This window comes from Salmo trutta, chromosome 31 (genome assembly GCF_901001165.1).
Source record: "Salmo trutta chromosome 31, fSalTru1.1, whole genome shotgun sequence".
NCBI classification, from domain to species: domain Eukaryota; kingdom Metazoa; phylum Chordata; class Actinopteri; order Salmoniformes; family Salmonidae; genus Salmo; species Salmo trutta.
Window position 1 is genome coordinate 9,720,457 of NC_042987.1, and position 22,703 is coordinate 9,743,159.

At 42.8% G+C, this 22,703-nt stretch overlaps 1 protein-coding gene across 2 annotated transcripts; it reads left to right on the plus strand.

Annotated features, from left to right (window-relative positions):
- The first annotated feature begins 1,972 nt into the window (after window positions 1-1,972).
- On the plus strand, window positions 1,973-21,400 carry si:ch211-91p5.3 (uncharacterized). Of its 2 annotated transcripts, none has more exons than XM_029725108.1 (21): window positions 1,973-2,322; window positions 11,233-11,367; window positions 11,472-11,600; window positions 11,671-11,823; window positions 11,896-12,081; window positions 12,505-12,661; window positions 13,363-13,470; window positions 13,833-14,042; window positions 14,210-14,344; window positions 14,448-14,591; window positions 14,745-15,290; window positions 15,500-15,643; window positions 15,742-15,879; window positions 16,041-16,253; window positions 16,466-16,615; window positions 17,747-17,959; window positions 18,166-18,312; window positions 19,999-20,215; window positions 20,405-20,499; window positions 20,580-20,717; window positions 20,888-21,400. In XM_029725108.1, exons 1-21 carry the CDS (start codon window positions 2,113-2,115, stop codon window positions 20,977-20,979), a joined length of 3,660 nt encoding a protein of 1,219 aa, XP_029580968.1. In that variant the 5' UTR covers window positions 1,973-2,112; the 3' UTR covers window positions 20,980-21,400. The 2 variants fall into 2 exon arrangements, with proteins under 2 accessions (XP_029580968.1, XP_029580969.1); XM_029725109.1 differs by having other exon boundaries at window positions 1,974-2,335.
- The last annotated feature ends 1,303 nt before the right edge of the window (window positions 21,401-22,703 follow it).

The following is a 22,703-nucleotide window of genomic DNA, read 5'->3' on the forward strand; positions in this document are numbered from 1 at the left end:
TACAAGTCCATTGTTTTACAAAATATGGCAGCCGATACTGGATAAATGGTCTAGTACCGCTTCATAACTGGGTTGATCTGCTGCTACTCTGTGCTGTACTCCACTCAATATTTATTTTTGGCTTAACTACACTGCTTGTAATGACTATATGCTGTCTTATACATGTACCACCTAATAGGATTTTGTTTTATTTTGTGTATGTGTGAGTTAAGTTTTGTCCTCTAAATTGGCCATCTCATTCAACAGTACAATGAATGTCAATGTTTGTATTGCTGTCTTTTTTAATGAATTTTTTTATTGGAAAATAATTTAAAAAAAAAAATATATATATATATATATATAAGAAGTAAAGTGGAAACAGCATCATAGTCATTCTCATTGTTGCATGTGCTACATTGACCATTGATCATGGTCAAAATACAACCTACGGTCCTTGAGTGAAGGGGCGGGACTAGGTCTGTGTGGAAAGCTGCAGAGTGAGGGGAGAAAGATGACTCAATTAGCGGAGTAAACTATAAAAATGAACATTACACAAGGCGTATCACATTGAACAAGCAAAACCTTCAAATACCGTTATAGAAGGTAAAGTAAAAACCCATACCGGTCCGTGCGTCAATACTGGTATATAGTAAAATACGGTATACCGGCCAGACTACAGGTGATCATATGCACTCAGTTTGTTTGCCAACTCATAGAAGAAGTAGAAGAAGAAGAAAATGGAGATGGCCTCAATGGCACTGCCCATGCTCTCATAGGTCTATAATGGGACAGATACAATGATGTAATGTCTATCTAAGTAAGGGATCATCAACTAGATTCAGACGCGGGCCGTTTAAAAAATAAAAAAAAATAATGTATTGAGTGGATGGTCGGGGAGTCGGAACATGATTACAAATAATTAGTAGACAGCAAATTAACCGCAAGAAGTCCAAACGGATATAGTATTTGACTAAAACATAATAATTTCAAACCTTGCTTACATTTGTATATGATCACGTGTCTCGCTATTATGCGTGGAAATACTTGTGAACAGATTTCCTAGTTTAAAATCACTTGGAGCTGATTTCCCAGTGTTAAAAAAAAAGAAATAAAAAAATGATGTCCAACAATGAAAATGCAAAGAAAATACAATGGGGGGATAAAACCACCCGTGGGACGCCAGTTGGGGAACACAGATTTTTTAAATTTAATCTTTATTTAATCTAAGTCTAATTAATTGAATCTTTATTTGATCAAGCCACTGACCAATTATGCCTTTATACCAGGAGAGGGGTTAGGGATCAGGGGTCATGGCTTGATCAGTGACCTACCAGAGGACAGAACAGTAGAACCCAGGGAACTATTCAAATATTCTGAAAACGTTTCAGATTTTGCTTGCGAGCATGTTTTTATCGATATGAACTTGGTTTTATTGACCGAATGTTTGAAATTGTGCATGTACAAGAAGTTGTATGTTTACTCTGTAAATCCAGCCACACCTTGATTGAACAGACCCTAACTGTTCCGTTTTAAAATCATGGAGAGCCAGAAGGGGAAATAAGGGGGAAATTGATTGTCCCCCCAAAACAACTCTCCAACATGACCATCTCCACATGACCATACTTTGTTTTATTTGTTAAATACGTTATGAGATGTACGTATGTCTATGCTGTAGATCACACTGAGACACTTTGTGATTGAATAGTGACCAGAACTGTAAGAGCAAGAACACGTTCTGAAAAAAAATTGCATAAATGCACAATCACTGAAATGTCCTGCGTTTCTATCATTATTGGTTTGAATGCAATGCCGTACATCAGAAGGTTTGTTTTGCTGTAGTAATAAATGGAAGCAAAGTATATGGCATAAACGGGTGAAATATGTATCTTGGAGGTGAGAGAACTTTCCCCAAAAGACATGTACAGGAATCGATCTACGTACACGTTATGACGGTGGCGAGAACGCTGCTCATTGGTTGAACCGGAACACTGTGCGCCTGACAGTTCTGCTGCAGTCTCCACAGACAGCCTGTCAAACCCAGCGCATAGGTAGGTCAACAGTTACGGGACTGATCGAACCGGGTGGTACCGAAGGAATTATTATCCAGCACAACGATACGGCATTTGTTTCACCATGGACTCATTCAGACGGTTTCAGGATGACGACTATAAAAACTGGATTAAAACGACCATGGGTCTGAATTGTCTTAAAACGCGACTAGGAGGGTTCCTGGAAAACGAAACCGAGGTTTACCACGATCACCTCCGAAACAAAGTGAACACAGGAGGCGATGTATGTAAAACTGGATGTAACCTGAAGAAATGGACTCACAGGCCAAAGCAGGTGATTAAAATATGTGAGTTAAAATGTAACTCGCATGATATGAGTTTCCGTCCCTACTTGTAAAATATGTTCTGCCCATGCACTGATGTCATGAGTTTCACTGCTTGAAGCCTCTCACTTAACAAGCCTCTCACTGTTTTATGGAATTACTTTTGCGATTGTAATATCAAACACACCTTTTGAATTCGAGAACCAAATTCTTAGTATTGCAAACCAAAATAATAATATTGAGGGCAAAACATTAAAAGTATTGAGGGGAAAAATAAATAATATCGCAAGGAAATCTTTTTTAAAGGCAAGAACAAGTGACTTGTAAATGAATGGATTTTTTTTCTTCAGGAAGCACGTTTCCATCCACAGTTTGTATGGAGTGAAGTCATACCGTATAAAATAAATCGCTCAGTTGTGATGGAAACAGGAAGTTTCCGTACAATTTTATAAATGCCGACAGATAATGTGTTTGTTCGAAAATGGTGGGATCTCTGTGTCGGTAAAATGAATTATGCGAGAAATGGCGGTGGAAACGCCTTTATGCGTAACTATTGATATAATAGCCATCCTACTGAAGTACATTTGCAGTCACGTGATGATATGTTGTGTGGTCCTTCCACTACCACTCGATGAAACAGCAGTTTATTAGGCTGCCAGATGAAAAGGTATCCTCACAGGGTGGTGAAAGTGCACGGTGATCGTGATGCGTATTTCCAATATATATCGAGGGTTCGATTTCTGGTGACTTGACGATCGATGCTTGATTTCCTTTTGACAAGTACAAATATTCTCGCGTTTATCCATAATAATCTCACTGATCAACACATGCCCCCTGATCCCTAACCCCCTGTAGACTAGTCTACCCGGGGTTGCCATGTCTGCGGTTTTCTGTAAATTGTTGTAACTTGTTGCTGCAGATGATCAGGCAGTGAGCAGACTGTTACTGAGTGAGTGGTGGGGATGGCAGGAAGGGTGTGTGTGTGTGTGTGTGTGTATTTAGAGCGCTGCTGCTGAGTCACGGAGACAGCAGCACGCACACGTCGTGACAACTTTTTACCAGTTGTAGGTTGGCTATTTAGATTGTCATTATGGAGACACCTATTTTACAACCCCATTTCCATAAAACCTATTAATGCGCTATAACTGATATAACTGCGACAAAGCACTGGACAACGACTTGGAAAACGACTTTAGGCTCACTAGTACGCTTTAGATAAATTCGCTCAGAGGTTGTTTAAAAGTAAACTGCATTTGAAACGTCGACTTTTCTTATGGACAACTTTATGAAGCAAAGGGTTTTACGCATGCTTAGTTCTTTGGTCTCGAGCACTGCGTGAGTGGAAATTTGAAATTGAATTTATGGGTGCTTCTGTTATGGGAAAAAGTCCACAATAAACCTGACATTAAATGTGGAGAATGATGCATTTGTTGACCATCATGTAGTCTATTAATTTCTATGCCATTGTAGGCTACTGTAGCCTACCGTTTGATACACTATATACATAAAAGTATTTATAGTATGTGGACACTCCTTCAAATTAGTGGATTTGGCTATTTCAACCACACCCGTTGTATAAAATCGAGCACACAGCCATGCAATCTCCGTAGACAAACATTGGCAGTATGATGGCTTTACTGAAGAGCTCAGTGACTTTGAATGTGTTACCGTCATAGGATGCCACCTTTCCAACAAGTCAGTTCGTCACATTTCTGCCCAGCTAGAGCTGCCCCAGGTAACTGTAAGTGCTGTTATTGTGAAGTGGAAACATCTAGGAGCAACAACGGTGCTGGGAACACGTAGTGCATAAAAATCGGTTTCAACACTTACTACAGAGTTCCAAACTGCTTCTGGAAGCAACGTCAGCACAAGAACTGTTAGTCGGGAGCCTGGGTTTGGCGTAAGCCAGGAGAACAATACCTGCCTGACTGCAAAGTGCCAACTGTAAAGTTTGGTGGAGGAGGAATAATGTTCTGGGGCTGTTTTTCATGGTTCGGGCTAGGCCCCTTAGTTCCAGTGAAGGGAAATCTTAACGCGACATTCTAGACGATTCTGTACTTCCAACTTTTTGCCAACAGTTTGGGGAAGGTCCTTTCCTGTTTCAGCATGACAATGCCCCTGTGCACAAAGCGAGGTCCATACTGAAATGGTTTGTCGATCTGTGTGGAAGAACTTGACTGGCCTTCAGAGCTCTAACCTCAACCCCATCGAACAACTTTGGGATAAATTGGAACGCCGACTGCGAGCCAGGCCTAATCGCCCAACATCAGTGCCCGACCTCACACATGTCCTTGTGGCTGAATGGAAGCAAGTCCCCGCAGCAATGTTCCAACGTCTAATGGAATGTCTTCCCAGAAGAGTGGAGGCTGTTATAGCAGCAATGGGGGCACCAACTGCATGTTAATGCCCATGATTTTGGAATGATATCACTGAAGTCATTGCAAATCAATTTGTGCCACTTGTGTAGTCTACCTGGAGCTGACAAACAGATTTTAATAAATGGCCTATAACTTCAATTTGTTGTTGTAGCCTCGTGTTATTAGGCAATTATTAATGGCCATGTTAGGCTAATTCAATTAGAAATGATCAATTGTGATCATGGTCACAGCTCTATCGCAAATGTATCATTCTCCACATTTAATGTCAGTTTCATCGTGGACTTCGGCATGTTGGCCTGTCAGGGCCGATAGGCTACCTGCATCTAGCTCAGCAAACCATGGCAAAGTTGAATTGAAATTATAAACACAGATTTTAGTCAGTAGCCTATGCCTATTGAAATAATGAGTCAATCTCACAAACAGGCCATTTTATAACGGTTTGTAGTCTTAATCTTAACATCTAACACATAATGGCACAATTGCCAGAAAATAGCCTAACATTCTCTTTTTGAAGTTCGTTCAAGTGATTATTTTTCAGAGATTTCCAGATCCTCTGTCCAACTTTCATCCCTCTAACTCTCCTGTCGGATTTATGAAGTTATGCACATGTGCAAAAGGGATTTAATTACAATTATAAACTGAATGCTGATTGGTTGAAAGCTGTGGTATATCAGACCGTGTACCACGGTATGACAAAACATTTTTTTTTACAGTTCTAAATATGTTTAACCAGTTTATAATAGCAATAAGGAACTTCAGGGGTTTGTGGTATATGGCCATTATACTACGGCTAAGGGCTGTGTCCTAAGAACAGCCCTTAGTCGTGAAATATTGGCCATGTACCTCACCTCCTCGGGCCTTATTGCTTAATCATAGCAGTCAAAACAAGTTAAATCGACATCCATTGATGGAAAATGATCTGGCGAATTTAATAAGGGCGAATTAGCCTTTCTCTTGCGACATATTCTTAAACTCACAATAATTATTATTTTAATGGAAAACTGAAGTTTGCTTCTTAGCTTACATCGTTATAAATTCCGCAGATATTCCTTCTTAATTCGCTCTAACATAGAAAAGGGTTTATTGGATAAATGTGGCAACTGTTCTCCTGCTGCGAAAAAAACTAAACATTTTTGGGCTAGTTTTCAGGCCTGGTAAGTGGGTTAAGGTGTCATTGGGCTAGAAATTTGAACTTGACCTGGCAACCCTGAGCCTACCCTACCCTCATAGCCTACCCACCCTGTATCTGCCAGCTGTTGGCTAGAGCACATGTGCTTAAACCAGACTAGGCACATTTGCTATTTCATTTTTGTGAAAAACTATGGGTAGAGTAGAAAATGTAATGGAAACACACTGAACTTTAGCTACCATGCAAACCGGATAACTTACTAGAAACGTGTGTGTTACTCTATAAAGTAGCTTGATTGCTAATACCAGAATTCAGGGGATACAATACACATCTAACTTATCTTCAGCTCCTAACTATGTTAGGTAGCTAAAAGGTTAAGAAGCTAGCTAGCAAGTTGATTCACACACGACTGTGGTCATTTGTAGGTGGCTGCAGTGCAACATGACCAAAGCCAAAACCAACTTTTTCTAAACACCTCAATCTACATATATGGCCAGTGACGATAGCTCCTTATGTACTTATCAAATTTGAAGAGCCATAGTAATAAACATATTTGTCACGTATACTCCCTCTCCGACCTCTAGGTCATCAGGCTGCTGATTATCCCACACACCTGTCACCGTCGTCAAGCGCACCAGCACCTCATGACCCTCACCTGGACTCCATCACCTCCTTGATTACCTTCCCTATATCTTCCCTATATCTGTCCCTCCCCTTGGTTCCTCAGGTTTTATCGACTCTGTTTTCATGTCGGCGCGTTGTTTGTGGTTCGTGTTTATTGTTTTGTATTTATTTATTAAAACACACTCCCTGTACTTGCTTCCCGACTCTCAGCGCACTCATTACGATAATCTCGGAGTTAGTCCTTGGCGAGACAGTTGACAAAGCTGTTATTTGACTCAATACTGTTAAAGCTGCAAGACATGGGCATTACCACAGAGTGTTTTTCTTTACTAATGTCGACTGGAAAATCAGGCATAAAGCCGATAACAGTGTTTAATTACAGTAGTTGATTGATTTGTCATGTCCACGCCGTCGCAATCAGTCTGCACAATTAACCATCACAAATGATTTTATTAAGGATATACCCCTTACTGTACATTTAGACCTGTGATAGACACATTATCCTTAGAAGAATGTTCAAGAATTGTGCAATTTCCACAAAGTGTTCAACTCGTTTTCCTTGATAATGGTTTCCAACATATGATTGGCAGAACTTAACTAAAGAGCAAGAACATCTCTGTATTGTAATTGTATTTGCAGAATACCTTATTGAACATGTGGCTGGTAACAAATTGGTACTGTCAACTGGACTGAACACAGTTCAGCGACAATGGATAAGTCTGCCCTACTCATTCTCATCGGTACAGTTCGAAATGTTTAGTATTGTTGGGAACGAAGTGATGTTCCTCTTTGGCTTCTCTCAGCTACGGAGGCAGATCATCAGCCAAACTACCTGTGGAAAAGGAACAGGAATTATGCAAAAAGGTTAACATGGGTGGAAACTTAACTCAGATTATCAATGTACAACTAACGATAATTGCACTAGTCATAATTCAATAATAATAAAAAAAAAGATTGTTCATGGTAACTGTACGCTCTGGTTTAGTCAATGTTGTCACAACCAACTATAAATTCATTACATTTACTCAAGTATGGTCTTATTGTAGTTCAATTAGGTGTTATAGCATAGGTAGGGATGGCAATTTAAACACTGCTGCCCTTCAGGGCCAAGAATGAGGAACACTGAACTCGTGCACACTTTGGTAGAAAGGGTGAAGAATCAGGACGCAAGCCGACCCTCTACCCTTAAGCCGGAAGTATGCATTCATACAATCTCCCTCTTGGGCGTAGCCCTTTACACTTGTACCCGTATACTGGTTGAAAATGGCAGATATGGACATTGATAAGCACGTAAATTGGGACGCAGTGGCTGTACAGTAACATACTACACATGACGTCAGAGCTCAGGGCCTCCACTTCATAGCGCTGTATTGGGTTTTGACTGACAACCGTGAGGAACTTGAGCAGCACGCACGGCAAAAAAAGTTTCCCCATCCCTCCCGCTAATTGGCCAACTTCTGCAAATTTTTGGTGGGTCTGAGTGAGGGAAATGCCATAAATTACGAGGACTATGTATTTTGAAAGATGTGACGTTGAGGATTTATAATAAATACCACTTTGATGTCATACGAGCAAGCCAAACACCCGCGAATCCAAATGTACACTTCACATTTCCACATCATAAAACTCATGTCATATACAGTGTCAGTGTTTATAATCACTATGTTTGATGTACAGTTACAAGATGACATGGCGTCATACCCTGGGGCTGTCCTGAACACAATGAGCCTATGCTTGCTGTGTTGTGAAGGAAATTTACAGTGGACCACGCATCTGAATGCACTCATGACTTCATTCCATGAGCACCAAAATTACCATCTGATTCTGTGAATTTCGTAGTGAAAGCCTAACACTGTAAGGCCATTTTTTAAAATTTAGCTAGTCATGTTGGCAATAGAACCCTACATTATCCAACAATATTCTTGGCATGTTACTGAATGTATTTAGAGTATTTTCAGATTTTGTTATCAACAAATGCGGTAAAAAAGTACAGTAAATGTAAAATGCACGTAAAGTCTTGCGTTCAGTCTTGTCAGGTGAAGTGTCATGTCCTCACCTTTAGTCTAATAATTTTCCCATAATCTCCAAACTGTTCCCTTTTTAATTGCTACCATGGTTATGCTTTGCTTACCATATTTCTTATGGACACACACACACACACACACACACACACACACACACACACACACACACACACACACACACACACACACACAGCCAGTGAGAGCCAGGCCACAAAAAAAGAAACAAATGCAAAAAAAAATTGTCTATAGTACAATCACACTGTAATGAAAAGCTGCCCTTGCTCTCGAACCCAAGGCCATACAGCACTGGAGTTCATGAGAAGGGCTTGTAGTGCCTCTTGAATAGCCACATACCACTAGAGTTACTTCAGTTACCTCAGAGTTACTTCAGTGCACCATATCTTGCTCGTTGGCTATGATAGAAATGATATAACCATGCTAGCTAATTGTTTCAATACATCTTCTAAATGTGAAATTACAGGACCCAAAAGACACTTACCAAAGGGTGTTTCCCGATGTCTTCCTTGTTGTAAAGGTGACGTTATTTAGTTAAACTAGTCAGGCCCAGTGGGCTAGCTAGCTAGTAGCTACTGAGCCTTTTCATGAAATGGAAAAGTTAAATAAATAAAGAACCAGTCAAGCTTTTTATACACTAGCTGGCTAGTTAACAGAAGACACTGTTGCCTCTCAGCATTGCCAGCATTAACATACAGTTGAAGTCGGAAGTTTACATACACTTAGGTTGGAGTCATGAAAATTCGTTTTTCAACCACTCCACAAATGTCTTGTTAACAAACTATAGTTTTGGCAAGTCGGTTAGGACATCTACTTTGTGCATGACACAAGTCATTTTCCCAACAATTTTTTACAGACAGATTATTTCACATATAATTCACTGTATCACAATTCCAGTGGGTCAGAAGTTTACCTACACTAAGTTGACTGTGCCTTTAAACAGCTTGGGAAATTCCAGAAAATGATGTCATGGCTTTTGATAGGCTAATTGACATCATTTGAATCAATTGGAGGTTTACCTGTGGATGTATTTCAAGGCCTACCTTCAAACTCAGTGCCTCTTTGCTTGACATCATGGGAAAATCAAAAGAAATCAACAAGTCTGGTTCATCCTTGGGAGCAATTTCCAAACGCCTGAAGGTACCACGTTTATCTGTACAAACAATAGTATGCAAGTATAAATACCATGGGATCACACAGCCGTCATACCGCTCAGGAAGGAGATGTGTTCTGTCCTCTAGAGATGTACGTACTTTGGTGCGAAAAGTGCAAATCAATCCCAGAACAACAGCAAAGGACCTTGTGAAAATGCTGGAGGAAACAGGTACAAAAGTATCTGTATCCACAGTAAAATGAGTCCTATATCGACATAACCTGAAAGGCCGCACTGCAAGGAAGAAGCCACTGCTCCAAAACCGCCATAAAAAAGCCAGACTACGGTTTGTAACTGCACATGGTACTTTTTTGAGAAATGTCCTCTGGTCTGATGAAACAAAAATAGAACTGTTTGGCCATAATGACCATCATTATGTTTGGAGGAAAAAGGGGGAGGCTTGCAAGCCGAAGAACACCATCCCAACCGTGAAGCACAGGGGTGGCAGCATCATGTTGTGGGGGTGCTCTGCTGCAGGAGAGACTGGTGCACTTGACAAAATAGATGGCATCATGAGGTAGGAAAATTCTGTGGATATATTGAAGCAACATCTCAAGACATCAGTCAGGAAGTTAAAGCTTGGGTCTTCCAAATGGGTCTTCCAAATGAACAGTGACCCCAAACATACTTTCAAAGTTGTGGCAAAATGGCTTAAGGACCACACAGTCAGGGTATTGGAGTGGCCATTCAAAGCCCTGACCTCAATCCTATAGAAAATGTGTGGGCAGAACTGAAAAGGCGTGTGCGAGCAAGGAGGCCTACAAACCTGACTCAGTTACACCAGCTCTGTCAGGAGGAATGGGCCAAAATGTACCAAATGTATTGGGGGAAGCTTGTGGAAGGCTGCCCGAAACATTTGACCCAAGTTAAACAATTTAAAGTTAATGCTACCAAATACTAATTGAGTGTATGTAAACTTCTGACCCGCTGGGAATGTGATGAAAGAAATAAAAGCTAAAATAAATCTTTCTCTACTATTATTCTGACATTTCACATTCTTAAAATAAAGTGGTGATCCTTACTGACCTAAGACAGGGCATTTTTACTTGGATTAAATGTCAGGTATTGTGAAAAACTGAGTTTAAATGTATTTGGCTATGGTGTATGCAAACTTCCGACTTCAACTGCACCTCAGTGAGTTGTACAGGCCATCAGTTTCTTTTAAATGAGGATGAACTGTCACTCCAAAACCAGTTGACCAATAGAGACACATCATATACCTCCTCCCTCCAAACCCCGCCTACCCGGAATGAACATGCAAAACTTTGCAAACGCAAAAAAAGGTAGTGAAGCAAAGGGCCGGATAATGTAACCAAATATAGTAAAAAATTGCAGTCAGAGGTGTTTAATCGCAATTGCGTAATCATTGAAAGTGTTTCACAGATTATATATATTTTTTTATTCATTTACAATTATTTTGTTCTTACCTTTCAAAGTGATTTTCTTGCTATATTATTTATTTTGCTCTCAATACTTTTGGGTTAATGTTTGCGTTCAATATCATTATTTGTGTTTGCGATAATAATTTGTTCTCGAATTCAAAAGGTTATCTTGATATTAAAAGCACAAAAGTAATTCTATAGTTGTTCCTGTGTAAGGTTCCTCCAGTGTGTAAAGTGTGTGAGCCATGGAGAGATGAGATCTGGGCGAACCATTCATCTAAAGGCGGACAGGTGTATTGGAATAACTCCAAGCCATACCTGTGGCCGACGAAGAAATGGGAGGTAGCCAAGGTAAAGTACCTACATCTGGAGTAATGCTCTGGCTGTATTTATCATAAGTGTGTTACATCCTGCCTTGGTAGTTGGTATGTCATTGTGTGTGTGTGTGTGTTTAGGTCTACATGCCCCGTGGAAATATGGACCACACCGCTGTGGACCAATTTGACATCTCAGCCTTCCTCAATCTCATGACCCACTGCATCCACTTTGCCAAGTTTGTGAAGTCCAAAAATCTTATCACACAGGTAAACTTTCTCACACTCACAAATGTGCACATTTACCTGTGTATAAGTATGACGTTGTGTATGTGTGCAGGTGACCAACGTGAGGAACCAGGTGATGCACTCGGCTGACTTCCGGGTGGAGAAGATGGATTTAGAATCTTACCTAGGGCGAATCAAAGACCTGGGTCAGGCTCTGAAAACACACTCCACCGAATTCAGTGAGCTGGCAGAGGAGATCGAACAGGTGTGCGTGCGTGTGCTATTAAGTCCATACCTCACTTTTACATTGGGAACCTGACCGGTATCTTTTTCCCAGCTCCAGAATACAGACTTCAGTTTTATCGTGAAGTGGGTTGGGAAGAAGATTGCACTTGCGGCAGATGAGGACGCAGAGGGCATACTGAAACTCCAGAACTTTCTGAGTCTGGAACAACAGATACTGAAGGAAAAGTTGGAGTGTTTGTCCCAACGCTATGAAGAGGACAGAGAGACAGCCCTTACTGTAAGACACACACACAAACACACACACATCATGTTATTCTATCCTCGTGGGGACCTAAAATGTATTTCCATTCAAAATCCTTTTTTCCAACCTAACTTTAACCAGTAACCCTAAACCTAACTTATAACTCTAAACCTGACCCTAATTCTAACCCTAATTCTAACCCTAAGCTTAAAATAGCCTTTGTCCTCATGGGGACGTGGGAAATGTCCTCACTAGGGAGAATTGTTTTACTATCCTTGGGAGGACTTTTTGGAATTTTAGGTCCTCACAAGGATAGAAGAACCAACACACACACACACACACACACACACACACACACACACACACACACACACACACACACACACACACACACACACAGACATCCTCACTGTAAGGCACCTCAAATGTGTGTGTGTGTGTGTGTGTGTGTACCCCCAGCTGGAGGAGTTGCAGTGTGTGAGGGTGTTTCTGGAGGGGAACAATGACCTGCAGGTGAGCCTGGCGCCACAGTGGGAGAGACTGAGAGAGGTGCAGGAAAGAGTGGACACACTCACCGTCAGAGTGGACACACTGGAGAGGAACACACGCACACACGGTGAGTGAGGAAGAGGAACATAGAGAGAGAGATGGATTCAATCCCACTCCTGGTATTTGTTTTCCAGAGAGAGAGCAGGGCTGTATTCATTAGTCGAATTCCATTGCAAAACGTTTTGTCTGTTGCAAAAAGATTTAACGTAAACCGTTTACTCTAAGAACCAGACAAGCAAACAGAGTAAATGGAACCAAACGGGAAGGGACCTACCTTAATTTGTCCAATAGAAACGCTCATTTTTCATTTGGAGTAAAGTGTTTCCATTGCAAAAGGTTTTGTAACAGACTAAACATTTTGCAATGGAATCTGAGTGGGTGAGTGAGTAAGTGAGTGAGGAATCCAGCCCTACTCAGAGAGAGAGAGAGACTTGAGGGTTAAAATGACTTAAAAGATTCACATTTTTATCTAACCTTTATTTAAAACTAGGCAGTTCAGAACAAATTGTTATTTACAATGACGGCCTACCCCGGCCAAACCCTAACCCGACGACGCTGGGCAATTGTGTGTCGCCCTTATGGGACTCCCAATCCCATCCAGTTGTGATACAGCCTGGAATCGAACCAGGCTGTAGTGACGCCTCGAGCACTGAGATGCAGTGCCTTAGACTGCAATTGAATCTAGTGTACAACTTTAAGTGTTCACCACATTTACATAATTTCACACAGACAGAAAATATTGACCTATGGCAGCTGTGTGTTTTTCAGATCCTGAATTCAGTACTGACATCCTCAGATATAAGAACCATCTGTATGAGGAGGCCATGAGGCAAGGGTGGCCTGAGCCTGTCTTCTCAGAGATAAAGGAAGCCCTCGGTAGGTCAGAACCTTAACCCTAGCCCTGGGCCCTGGAGTTCTTCCTTAGCATGGCCAAAATGTAGCCCATAACGGTCATCCAGACTATCCTGGCTAGGTTACATGGTCAGGAAAAACTCCTGGCCCTTATCCATATCTGTGGTGTAAAGAAGATGTCTTATGGTGGGTTATGCTGGGTTGTTTTCTGATATTATATGTAATAGCTTTATAATATCAGGAAACAGCTCTATAGAAATGTGTTGATTGTAAAGTAATATGTTGTGTATAAATGATTTATTATTATGTGAAAACGTTGGAGAAGCATGCAGCTGTGTCTCTGTGAAGACTGACCCTCTGGCTTCTCTCAAAATGGGTTTGTCCAGGTTACAGGGGTCGTGTGAAGGTCAGAGGTCAGACATTTGAAGGTGTCCAGGTGTGCCCAAGGTTGAAGACAGCGCACCAGGAAGTGGCTAAACTGGCCCTGAGCCAGCTAGCCAAGGACAGTGCTAGCCTGAGTGAGCTAACCAATGACACAGAGGAGGGAGAGGCATCCAGTAGCCAGACGGACCAACCACAAAGCCTCTCATGCACAGGTGCTGTATTCCTCAGCCAATCAAATGTATGGTATGGGTTAAAATATTGTATCAATGGTATCTGTTAAAATCTAATATCATCATGTTTTGTTTCTCAAATGACCAATAGTCCTACATCGGTATCAGTGTCTGATTGATTAATCTCTACCATGTAACTCTGTCTTTAGGCCCTGTGTTCTTTGGTAGTGTCACTGTGGTCCTTAAAACTGACATCACCTCTGGAGAGGGGCATTCTGGGAAGACAGAGGCTGTTCAGTCTGCCTACAAGAAACTAGCTCTCCTGTTGGATCTACCAGAATCAGGTTAAAGACCCCTACAGTACAGTAATGTACATCTACCTTTACTGTTTTCACTTATGTCCATTAAAATGCTTGTTGTCATGGAAACTCTTCTCTTGTACCTCAGCTTCCTCCTATAAGGATGTGGTCCTGGAGCACTGTCAGACGCGGGATGTCCCACCCCCAGAGGAGGCCGTCCAATCTGATGCAGAGGGGAAGAGCTACCAATGCACTCTTCAATTCACTGGACCAATCACCTTCTATGTCCAAGGTAACACCACATTCAGTAGGCCATATGGATACTTTACAATGTTATGTTTCATGGTGTATTGAATGTAAATATATTGTGTGTATGTCAAATGTATATAGACATATACTGTAAGTATTGTATAATGTTTAAAATATGGTTTCTGGTTTACTCCAGAGGGTTTCAGCAAAAAGAAACAGGCATATCAGCAGGCAGCTAAAGTGGCCCTCCAGCGGCTGTCCGGAGTCCTCGGCAGTAAGGAAGTGTTGGGAGGGAACTTCGTGAGCACCCTGAAAGAGCTGCTGGAGGCTCAGACCCCACAACTGGACAAGCCTGCCTATGACGTCACAGACAGAGGAAGGGGAGCGGGGGAGGTCACTGAGAGAGGAGGGGGAGTGGAGGAGAGTCGTGGGGTGACAAGTGGGGGGGGGGTAGGGAAGAAGGAGAAAGGAGTGGGGTCAAGCGAAGGTGAGGGCTGCCCTCACCTCCCACCAGCTCCCATGATACCTAGCGTGCAGCCCCCCGAGAGTCAGGTGGTCCCAGTGTCACTCATGGAAACCTTAGTTACTATGGACCCCATGGCTACCACAGTCACCATGGTTGCCATGCATACAGTTCCCATAAATACCACAATTACCATGGAGACCCAGGGGGGAGGGGCCTCAGAGTCAGACCCCCACCAAGCCACGCCCACCCTCCCAGAGGAGAGCAGCGTCTCTTCAGGTACACAGAATCGCATTAAAACACAGATTTATTGTCAAGTTCATATTAACAGACAACTTTGTACCTAGAAGAAGAAACAACAACAAAAAATAAGACAACAGTCAACACTGTTGAAAGAACACACTTTAAAGAGGTGTGACATTTAAGTCAATGAAAACAAGAACGTATGAAAAAAGGTGAGGTCCTTTTATCTGTCCTCCATTTTTCAGATGGCCGGGGGTTCGTTATGTGTGTGGCGGTACGTGTGCAGAAGGACCTCGCCCCACAGGAGGCCTCCACTCGAGAGGAGGCGCTACAGGCAGCCTACTGCAGTCTGCTCCAGGCCCTGTCCCTGGATCCGCCACCTACAGCAGGTACACTACACTTTAGATATGGGGGGACAACTTCATCCTACTTAATTGGTTAGTGGGTGTTGTTGTGACTCAGCCTGAACTCAGTGCTGCCCTTGCAGGTGGTGAGAAGCAGAGTGTGCTAGAGTTCTTCAGACGGGCAAAGTGTGGCCCCCCAGTGGAGGACTGTGTAACAACAATGGAGGGAAAGCACAGATGCACTCTAAGAATCGTAGGCGAGCTCACCTTCCACAGCACAGGTTACTTTTTTTATACACAAATGTCATTACAATGGCACATCTGATGAGATGTAAACATTGGTTATAAAGGGTAATTGCAGTTTTTCCAGGACATGACATGATCGATGTCTCACAATCACCTGTAACCCCCTCACCCCTCTCTCTCTCTCTCTCTCTCTAAGAGGCGGCCCCCAAAAAGCAGCAGGCAGAGCATTGTGCAGCTAAGGAGGCCCTGAGGCGTCTGAATGGGGTCCTGAGTGGGGTTTTGGGCGGAGACATCGGCGGAGCGGGTCCGAACTACAAGGGTAAACTCCAGGAGTTGCTGGCCAAGCATGGAGGAGGAGCCAAGCCAGAGTACAAGAATACTGAGGCTAACAAGATCAGAACTGGAGCCGGTTAGTCTGGACCTCTTTCTATCTCCCCACAGCTGCAGGTCAGGTGATGGGGAACTGCTGCTGCTGCCTCTGCTGTGGTCAGAGGCTAAAAAGTAACACAGCACTTATTCCATTATTAATACATTGTCTTCTCTCTGTGTCTTTCTCTATGTCTGTGTCTGTCGCTCTCTCTCCTGACTTCTATCTATCTCTTGCTCTCTCTCTCCCCACAGCTGCAAGTCAGATGACCGGGGAAGCTGCTGCTGTTGGCGCTACTCTACAGGGTGACAAGTTGTCAGTTAGTGATGCAGTTACCATGGAGACAACACCTGAAGATTCCGGCCCGCCTCCGCCTAAGAGATCTGCAGGGGGAGAGATGGAAGGTGACTGTCCTCTCTTTGTTACTCTGCTCAAAGAACCGGAAAATGTCCTTTTTCAAGGAAAATAATCAGAACCGGGAACGAAACTGTTCTATACTGTTCCGGAACAGAACCGTTATTTTGAAAGCAACCGTTTAATAACGTTATTTTATATTCCAGACCAAAAAAATGTTCAGTCCCACAAAGAAAGCACCTATGCAAAGCACTCCCTCTGTCATTCAGAAACTTCTTCCAGTGTCTGCCTGCCAGCTGAACATCTTTGTGTGTGTGTGTGTGTGTGTGTGTGTGTGTGTGTGTGTGTGTGTGTGTGTGTGTGTGTGTGTGTAGGCTACCTGCCCTTCCCCCTCCGAAGAATAGCTGTAGCTTACTGACGTTACAAGCATGATTCAGAAGATGGAGAGAGAGATTTTGAATTAGAGAAGAATGGATTAACTTTTTGGGGAGTCTATAGTTATCACATTTCACGTTGCATTTATTAACTACAAAAAGACACATTTTTTATTCTGGTGACGGTCTGCACACACAAGCATGTCAGCTAGCTATCTCTGGTCTAACGTTAAGCCAACTCTGAAGTTAAAGAACATTCAAAGTTCCTCCATAGAAACCGCTTCTCCGTAGGTGTAATACCGTGGGCCTAATTCAGATAATGCCTGTTATATCAAGATGCCCAGCGCTTCAAGGCAAGCCTCCTCCTCCACCCTCACCCGCTCTCTCGCGAAATGTCAGTTGCATCTCACGGCCCTACACTTGTCTTTCCATCACACATGTAAACAACTCACTGAACAATGGCTCGCCCGCTCCATAGCAAGCTGCTCTATCCGCACTGCATGATTGGTGGTCATTTAATGTCGAGCTAAATGTAAAAAAAGAGGTTTAAAAAGGAACCGACAGGAACGATATTAACCAGTACTTTTTTTGGGGTCCGAACCAGTTCAGAACTTTATTTATCTGGTCGGAACAGTGGGACGGAACAAAAAAATGGTGGTTCAAAATGAAACTATTGGAAAATAATTTAGGTTCCTACCCCTGGACCGACCCTCTTTCTGAATGATTCTAAGCCTCAATTTCAGTCAATTAGCAGTAACCTTTTACTCAGTACCTTTTACTTAGCGCGTGTGTGTGTGTGTGTTTCAGAAATCCGGCGGTGTCTGGCACTGTGGAGTCTGCAGCCCCCGTGTGTGGTGTGTGAGGATGTGTCTGTGGAGCAGTTGTGTGAGTGGATGGTGGAGGTTCGACTAGACCGCCACGCCTTCCGGAACCAGACCCTGTTTAGCTCTAAGAAAGAGGCTATCCGCTGGGCCTGCCACAGTCTGGGTACAGCAGGGGATATCTGGCAGCCTGGCACCGGTGAGCAATCAATCAGTCATTCAATCAATTAATCAGCCAGAGCTGAGCCACAGATCGTTATTAAAAAAAATGTTTTAAACACCACTCCTCAATATATGGTTACACTACATAATACCTATCTCACCATCCTCCTCATCTTCCTCCTCTCCCGTCTTCACACTCCTTCTCGCTCTTCCTCTCCTCCCGTCTCTCTCTCCTCTCTGTAGATGAGAATAAGTCCACGGTGATGGTAAAGACTTTTTTCCTGCAGCGGTCGTTCCCGTTGCCTGTGGAGGAAGTAGCAGAACCAGAGAAGGGAAGGTTCTGCTGCAATCTCAAAGACATCACCTGTGTCTTCACTTACCGTGGAGAGGGTATATAAGACCACGATTAGTTGGAATGGATTTATTTATCATATACCGTGCATTCGGAAAGTATTCAGACCCCTTCCCTTTTTCCAACATTTTGTTACGTTACAGCCTTATTCTAAAAAAGGATTAAATAAAAATAAATCCTCAATCTCCACACAATACCCCATAATGATGAAGCTAAAACAGGCTTTTAGACGTGTTTGCTAATTTATTACAAATAAAAAACAGAAATACCTTATTTACATAAGTATTCAGACCCTTTGCTATGAGACTCGAAATTGAGCTCAGGTGCATCCTGTTTCCATTGATCATCCTTGAGATGTTTCTACAACTTGATTGTAGTCCACCTGTGGTAAATTCAATTGATGGGACATAATTTGGAACACCTGTCTATATAAGGTCCCACAGTTGACAGTGCATGTCAGAGCAAAAACCAGGTCATGAGGTCGAAGGAATTGTCCGTAGAGCTCCGAGACCGTATTGTGTCGAGGCACAGATCTGGGGAAGGGTACCAAAAAATGTCTGCAGCATTGAAGTTCCCCAAGAACACAGTGGACTCCATCATTCTTAAATGGCAGAAGTTTGGAACCACCAAGACTCTTCCTTGAGCTGGCTGCCCAGCCAAACTGAGCAATCGGGGGAGAAGGGCCTTGGTCAGGGAAGTGACCAAGAACCCGATGGTCACTCTGACAGAGCTCCAGAGTTCCTCTGTGGAGATGGGAGAACCTTCCAGAAGGACAACCATCTCTGCAGCACCCCCAATCAGACCTTTATGGTAGAGTGGCCAGATGGAAGCCACTCCTCAGTAAAAGGCACATGACAGCCCGCTTGGAGTTTGCCAAAAGGCACCAAAAGGACTCTCAGACCATGAGAAACAAGATTCTCTGGTCTGATGAAACCAAGATTGAAGTCTTTGTCCTGAATGCCAAGCGTCATGTCTGGAGGAAACTTGGCACCATCCCTTTGGTGAAGCATGGAGGTAGCAGCATCATGCTGTAGGGATGTTTTTCAGCGGCAGGGACTGGGAGACCAGTCAGGATCGAGGGAAAGATAAACGGAGCAAAGTACAGAGAGATCCTTGATGAAAACCTTCTCCAGAGCGCTCAGGACATCAGACTGAGGCGAAGGTTCACCTTCCAACAGGACAATGACCCTAAGCAGCCAAGACAACGCAGGCGTGGCTTCTGTACAAGTCTCTGTATGTCCTTGAGTGGCCCAGCCAGAGCCCAGACTTGAACCCGATCTAACATCTCTAGAGAAACGTAAAAATATCTGTGCAGTGACGCTCCCCATCCAACCAGCTTGAGAGGATCTGCGGAGAAGAATGGGATATTCTCCCAAAATACAGGTGGGCCAAGAAGACTCAAGGTGCTTTAAAGTACTGAGTAAAGGTTCTGAATACTTATGTAAATGTGATATTTCAATTTTTTTTATTTTATACATTTTCAAACATTTCTAAAAACCTGTTTTTGCTTTGTCATTATGGGGTATTGTGGGTAGATTGATGAGGGGGGAAAAAACTATTCAATCCATTTTAGAATAAGGCTGTAACGTAACAACGTGGGAAAAAATCAAGGGGTCTGAATACATTCCGATTGCACTGTATGAGAGCGTAGTGCAGTATAATGTTAGTAAATGAATGTACTGAATGAACTGTATCGCATTGCTAAAGGCAGATTTGATTGACAGGGTCCAGTGAGGCTGCAGCATGTCAGTCGGCCTACCAGAGGGCGCTGTCTCGTCTTGCTCCTTTCATTGGCTGCTGTGGTCCTGTGGCCCCACCCAGCAGCACTGAGGATGCGAAGCGAAGGCTCAGCACTCTGTTGGAGGGGACAGCCCTTACATCTGCGAACTCCGCCCTTTCAGAAACTCAGTACAGAATCTCCACCCAGCTTAGGTTCTCGGGGTAAAGACTGATAACAATCTATATAACTTTAATTTCTAAATATCAATGAATGTGTTTTTCTTTTTTATATGTTGAAAATGTGTATTTTGAGTGAACTCTCCCTTTACCACACAATTATATAATGGACTTGTTTGTAGTGAGTAGTAGTAACTGCCTGATGGTGGTGCATGATTGTGATCGGATTGGCAGGTACAGCATGGAGACTGAAGGACTGGACAGTAAGAAAGCTACCAGAGCCCAACTCAGCCAGCGCTTACTGGGCCTACTAGGGGAGGATGAGATGGGTCAGTACCCCACACACACACACACACACACACACACACACACACACACACTAGTGTTGATATTGTGAATCCCTCCACAGACTCCACAGCCTCGGTGAGGAACGTTCTAGATGAGTGGTTTGCGAAGAGAGGTCTGGAGAAACCTGGATTTGAGTACACTAATGACAAGTTTGGGACAAAAGTCACCTTCTCTGCCCCTCTCATCTGCTCCTACAAAGGTAGGCTTCTGACACACACATTTACGTTTCAGTGATTTAGCAGACGCTCTTATCCAGAGTGACTTACAGTAGTAAATGCATATATTTTCATACTGGTCCCCTGTAGGGGGCACACACACTCTCGCTCTCAGGCTATTTTCTGATTGGCTGTTCTCTCTGTCCTTCTGAAGAGTGGCAAGCCAGCCGGGAGAAAGCTAAGAAGAAATTAATCGATGAACTGCAGAGGCGGGTCAAATACCTTTGTGATGGAAGCACCAACTGAGGGCCCACTGACCAATCATAAAAGATCGTTTACTTACCCTTGGCTCCTGCATGAAACGACAAAATGTCCTCTATTTCCCAGTCTGGATATCTCTCTTCAAAGTTTTCCCTCTTTTCCTCTGCGTTTCATCAGTGCTAGTGGTGTCGGTGACAGATGTGTCTGTCTGTAATAGTATGGCTTTAATACTCTAGAATTCACTCTTTGCATGCACTGTTTTTACCAGCGGTTATGGTCCTGATATGAAATGATCCAACATTTAGCAGCTCTTTTAGTTTTTATGCTGTCTAGTAACATAATGAATGCACTTGTGTGCAACCCAGTTGTAGTACCATTTACTCTGGAATAATTACCTAAGTATTTTAACACTAAATGAAAAGGCTCCTCTCTGATAATAAAAAATACCAGCCACTACTTTGAATGATGTACTTGTCTGTCTCATCTGTCTCTGAAATTACTGGTCTTACTGGTGTGAACAGGGGGTAATGGGGAACACTGGTGTAATCGTTCAGCTGTCACTGGTCAAAGTATTTTGTGTGGTTGACTGAGTGTGAGTGATGTCGGGAGAATTGTATGGAATCCTGGAGTGGGTTGGTTGAAGCATTATACACCAGCATGTTGAGGTCTCAGCCTGAATGTAAGTACTCTGAAGTCATTGGTCTCAACGTCTTATGAAGAGAGTCTGACCACTTGTCAATAAACATATATATTTTTTAAATGGCATCACTTCATCTTCGTTACCTTTCCGTCTTAACTTTACATTTGCCTAAATCATGTTTGACTCATGTTCATAGTAATGATAGTCGATGCCAACTTCCTTTTTAGCTGAAACGGTCATCTAATACTTTACCCAGTGGACACCAGAGCTCCTCTTAACCACACTACCCCAGGATACATTGGTGTGCGCGTTGAATGAGGGTATAGAGCCAGAAACCACTTCCAAACACATTGCATGGCCAGACAGACAGTCTCTCTGTTCAATTTTTTTTTAAACATTTTTATTTCACCTTTATTTAACCAGGTAGGCAAGTTGAGAACAAGTTCTCATTTACAACTGCGACCTGGCCAAGATAAAGCAAAGCAGTGTGACACAGACAACAACACAGAGTTACACATGGAGTAAACAAACAAGCCAATGATACAGTACAAAAAAAGAAAGTCTATATACAGTCTATATACAGTGTGTGCAAAAGGCAAGGTAGGCAATAAATAGGCCATAGGAGCAAATAATTACAATTTAGCAGATTAACACTGGAGTGATAAATGAGCATATGAAGATGTGCATGTAGAGATACTGGTGTGCAAAAAGAGCAGAATAGTCAATAAAATAAAAACAGTATGGGGATGAGGTAGGTAGATTGGGTGGGCAATGTATAGATGGGCTATGTACAGCTGCAGCAATCGGTTAGTTGCTCAGATAGCTGATGTTTAAAGTTCGTAAGGGAAATAAATGTCTCCAACTTCAGCGATTTTTGCAATTTGTTCCAGTCACTGGCAGCAGAGAACTGGAATGAAAGGTGGCCAAATGAGGTGTTGGCTTTGGGGATGATCAGTGAGATATACCTGCTGGAACGTGTGCTACGGGTGGGTGCTGCTATGGTGACCAGTGAACTGAGATACGGTGGAGCTTTACCTAGCACAGACTTATAGATGACCTGGAGCCAGTGGGTCTGGCGACTAGAGCATACAGGTCGCAGTGGTGGGTGGTATAAGGTGATTTGGTAACA

What these genes read in the sequence shown, in the direction of transcription:
- si:ch211-91p5.3 (XM_029725108.1), top strand. Translation starts at nt 2,113, where the DNA reads ATGGACTCATTCAGACGGTTTCAGGATGACGACTATAAAAACTGGATT. An exon ending in CAAGATCAGAACTGGAGCCG is followed by an intron (nt 16,254 to 16,465) that starts GTTAGTCTGGAC and finishes CTCTCCCCACAG; the next exon opens with CTGCAAGTCAGATGACCGGG. An exon ending in TGCAGGGGGAGAGATGGAAG is followed by an intron (nt 16,616 to 17,746) that starts GTGACTGTCCTC and finishes TGTGTGTTTCAG; the next exon opens with AAATCCGGCGGTGTCTGGCA.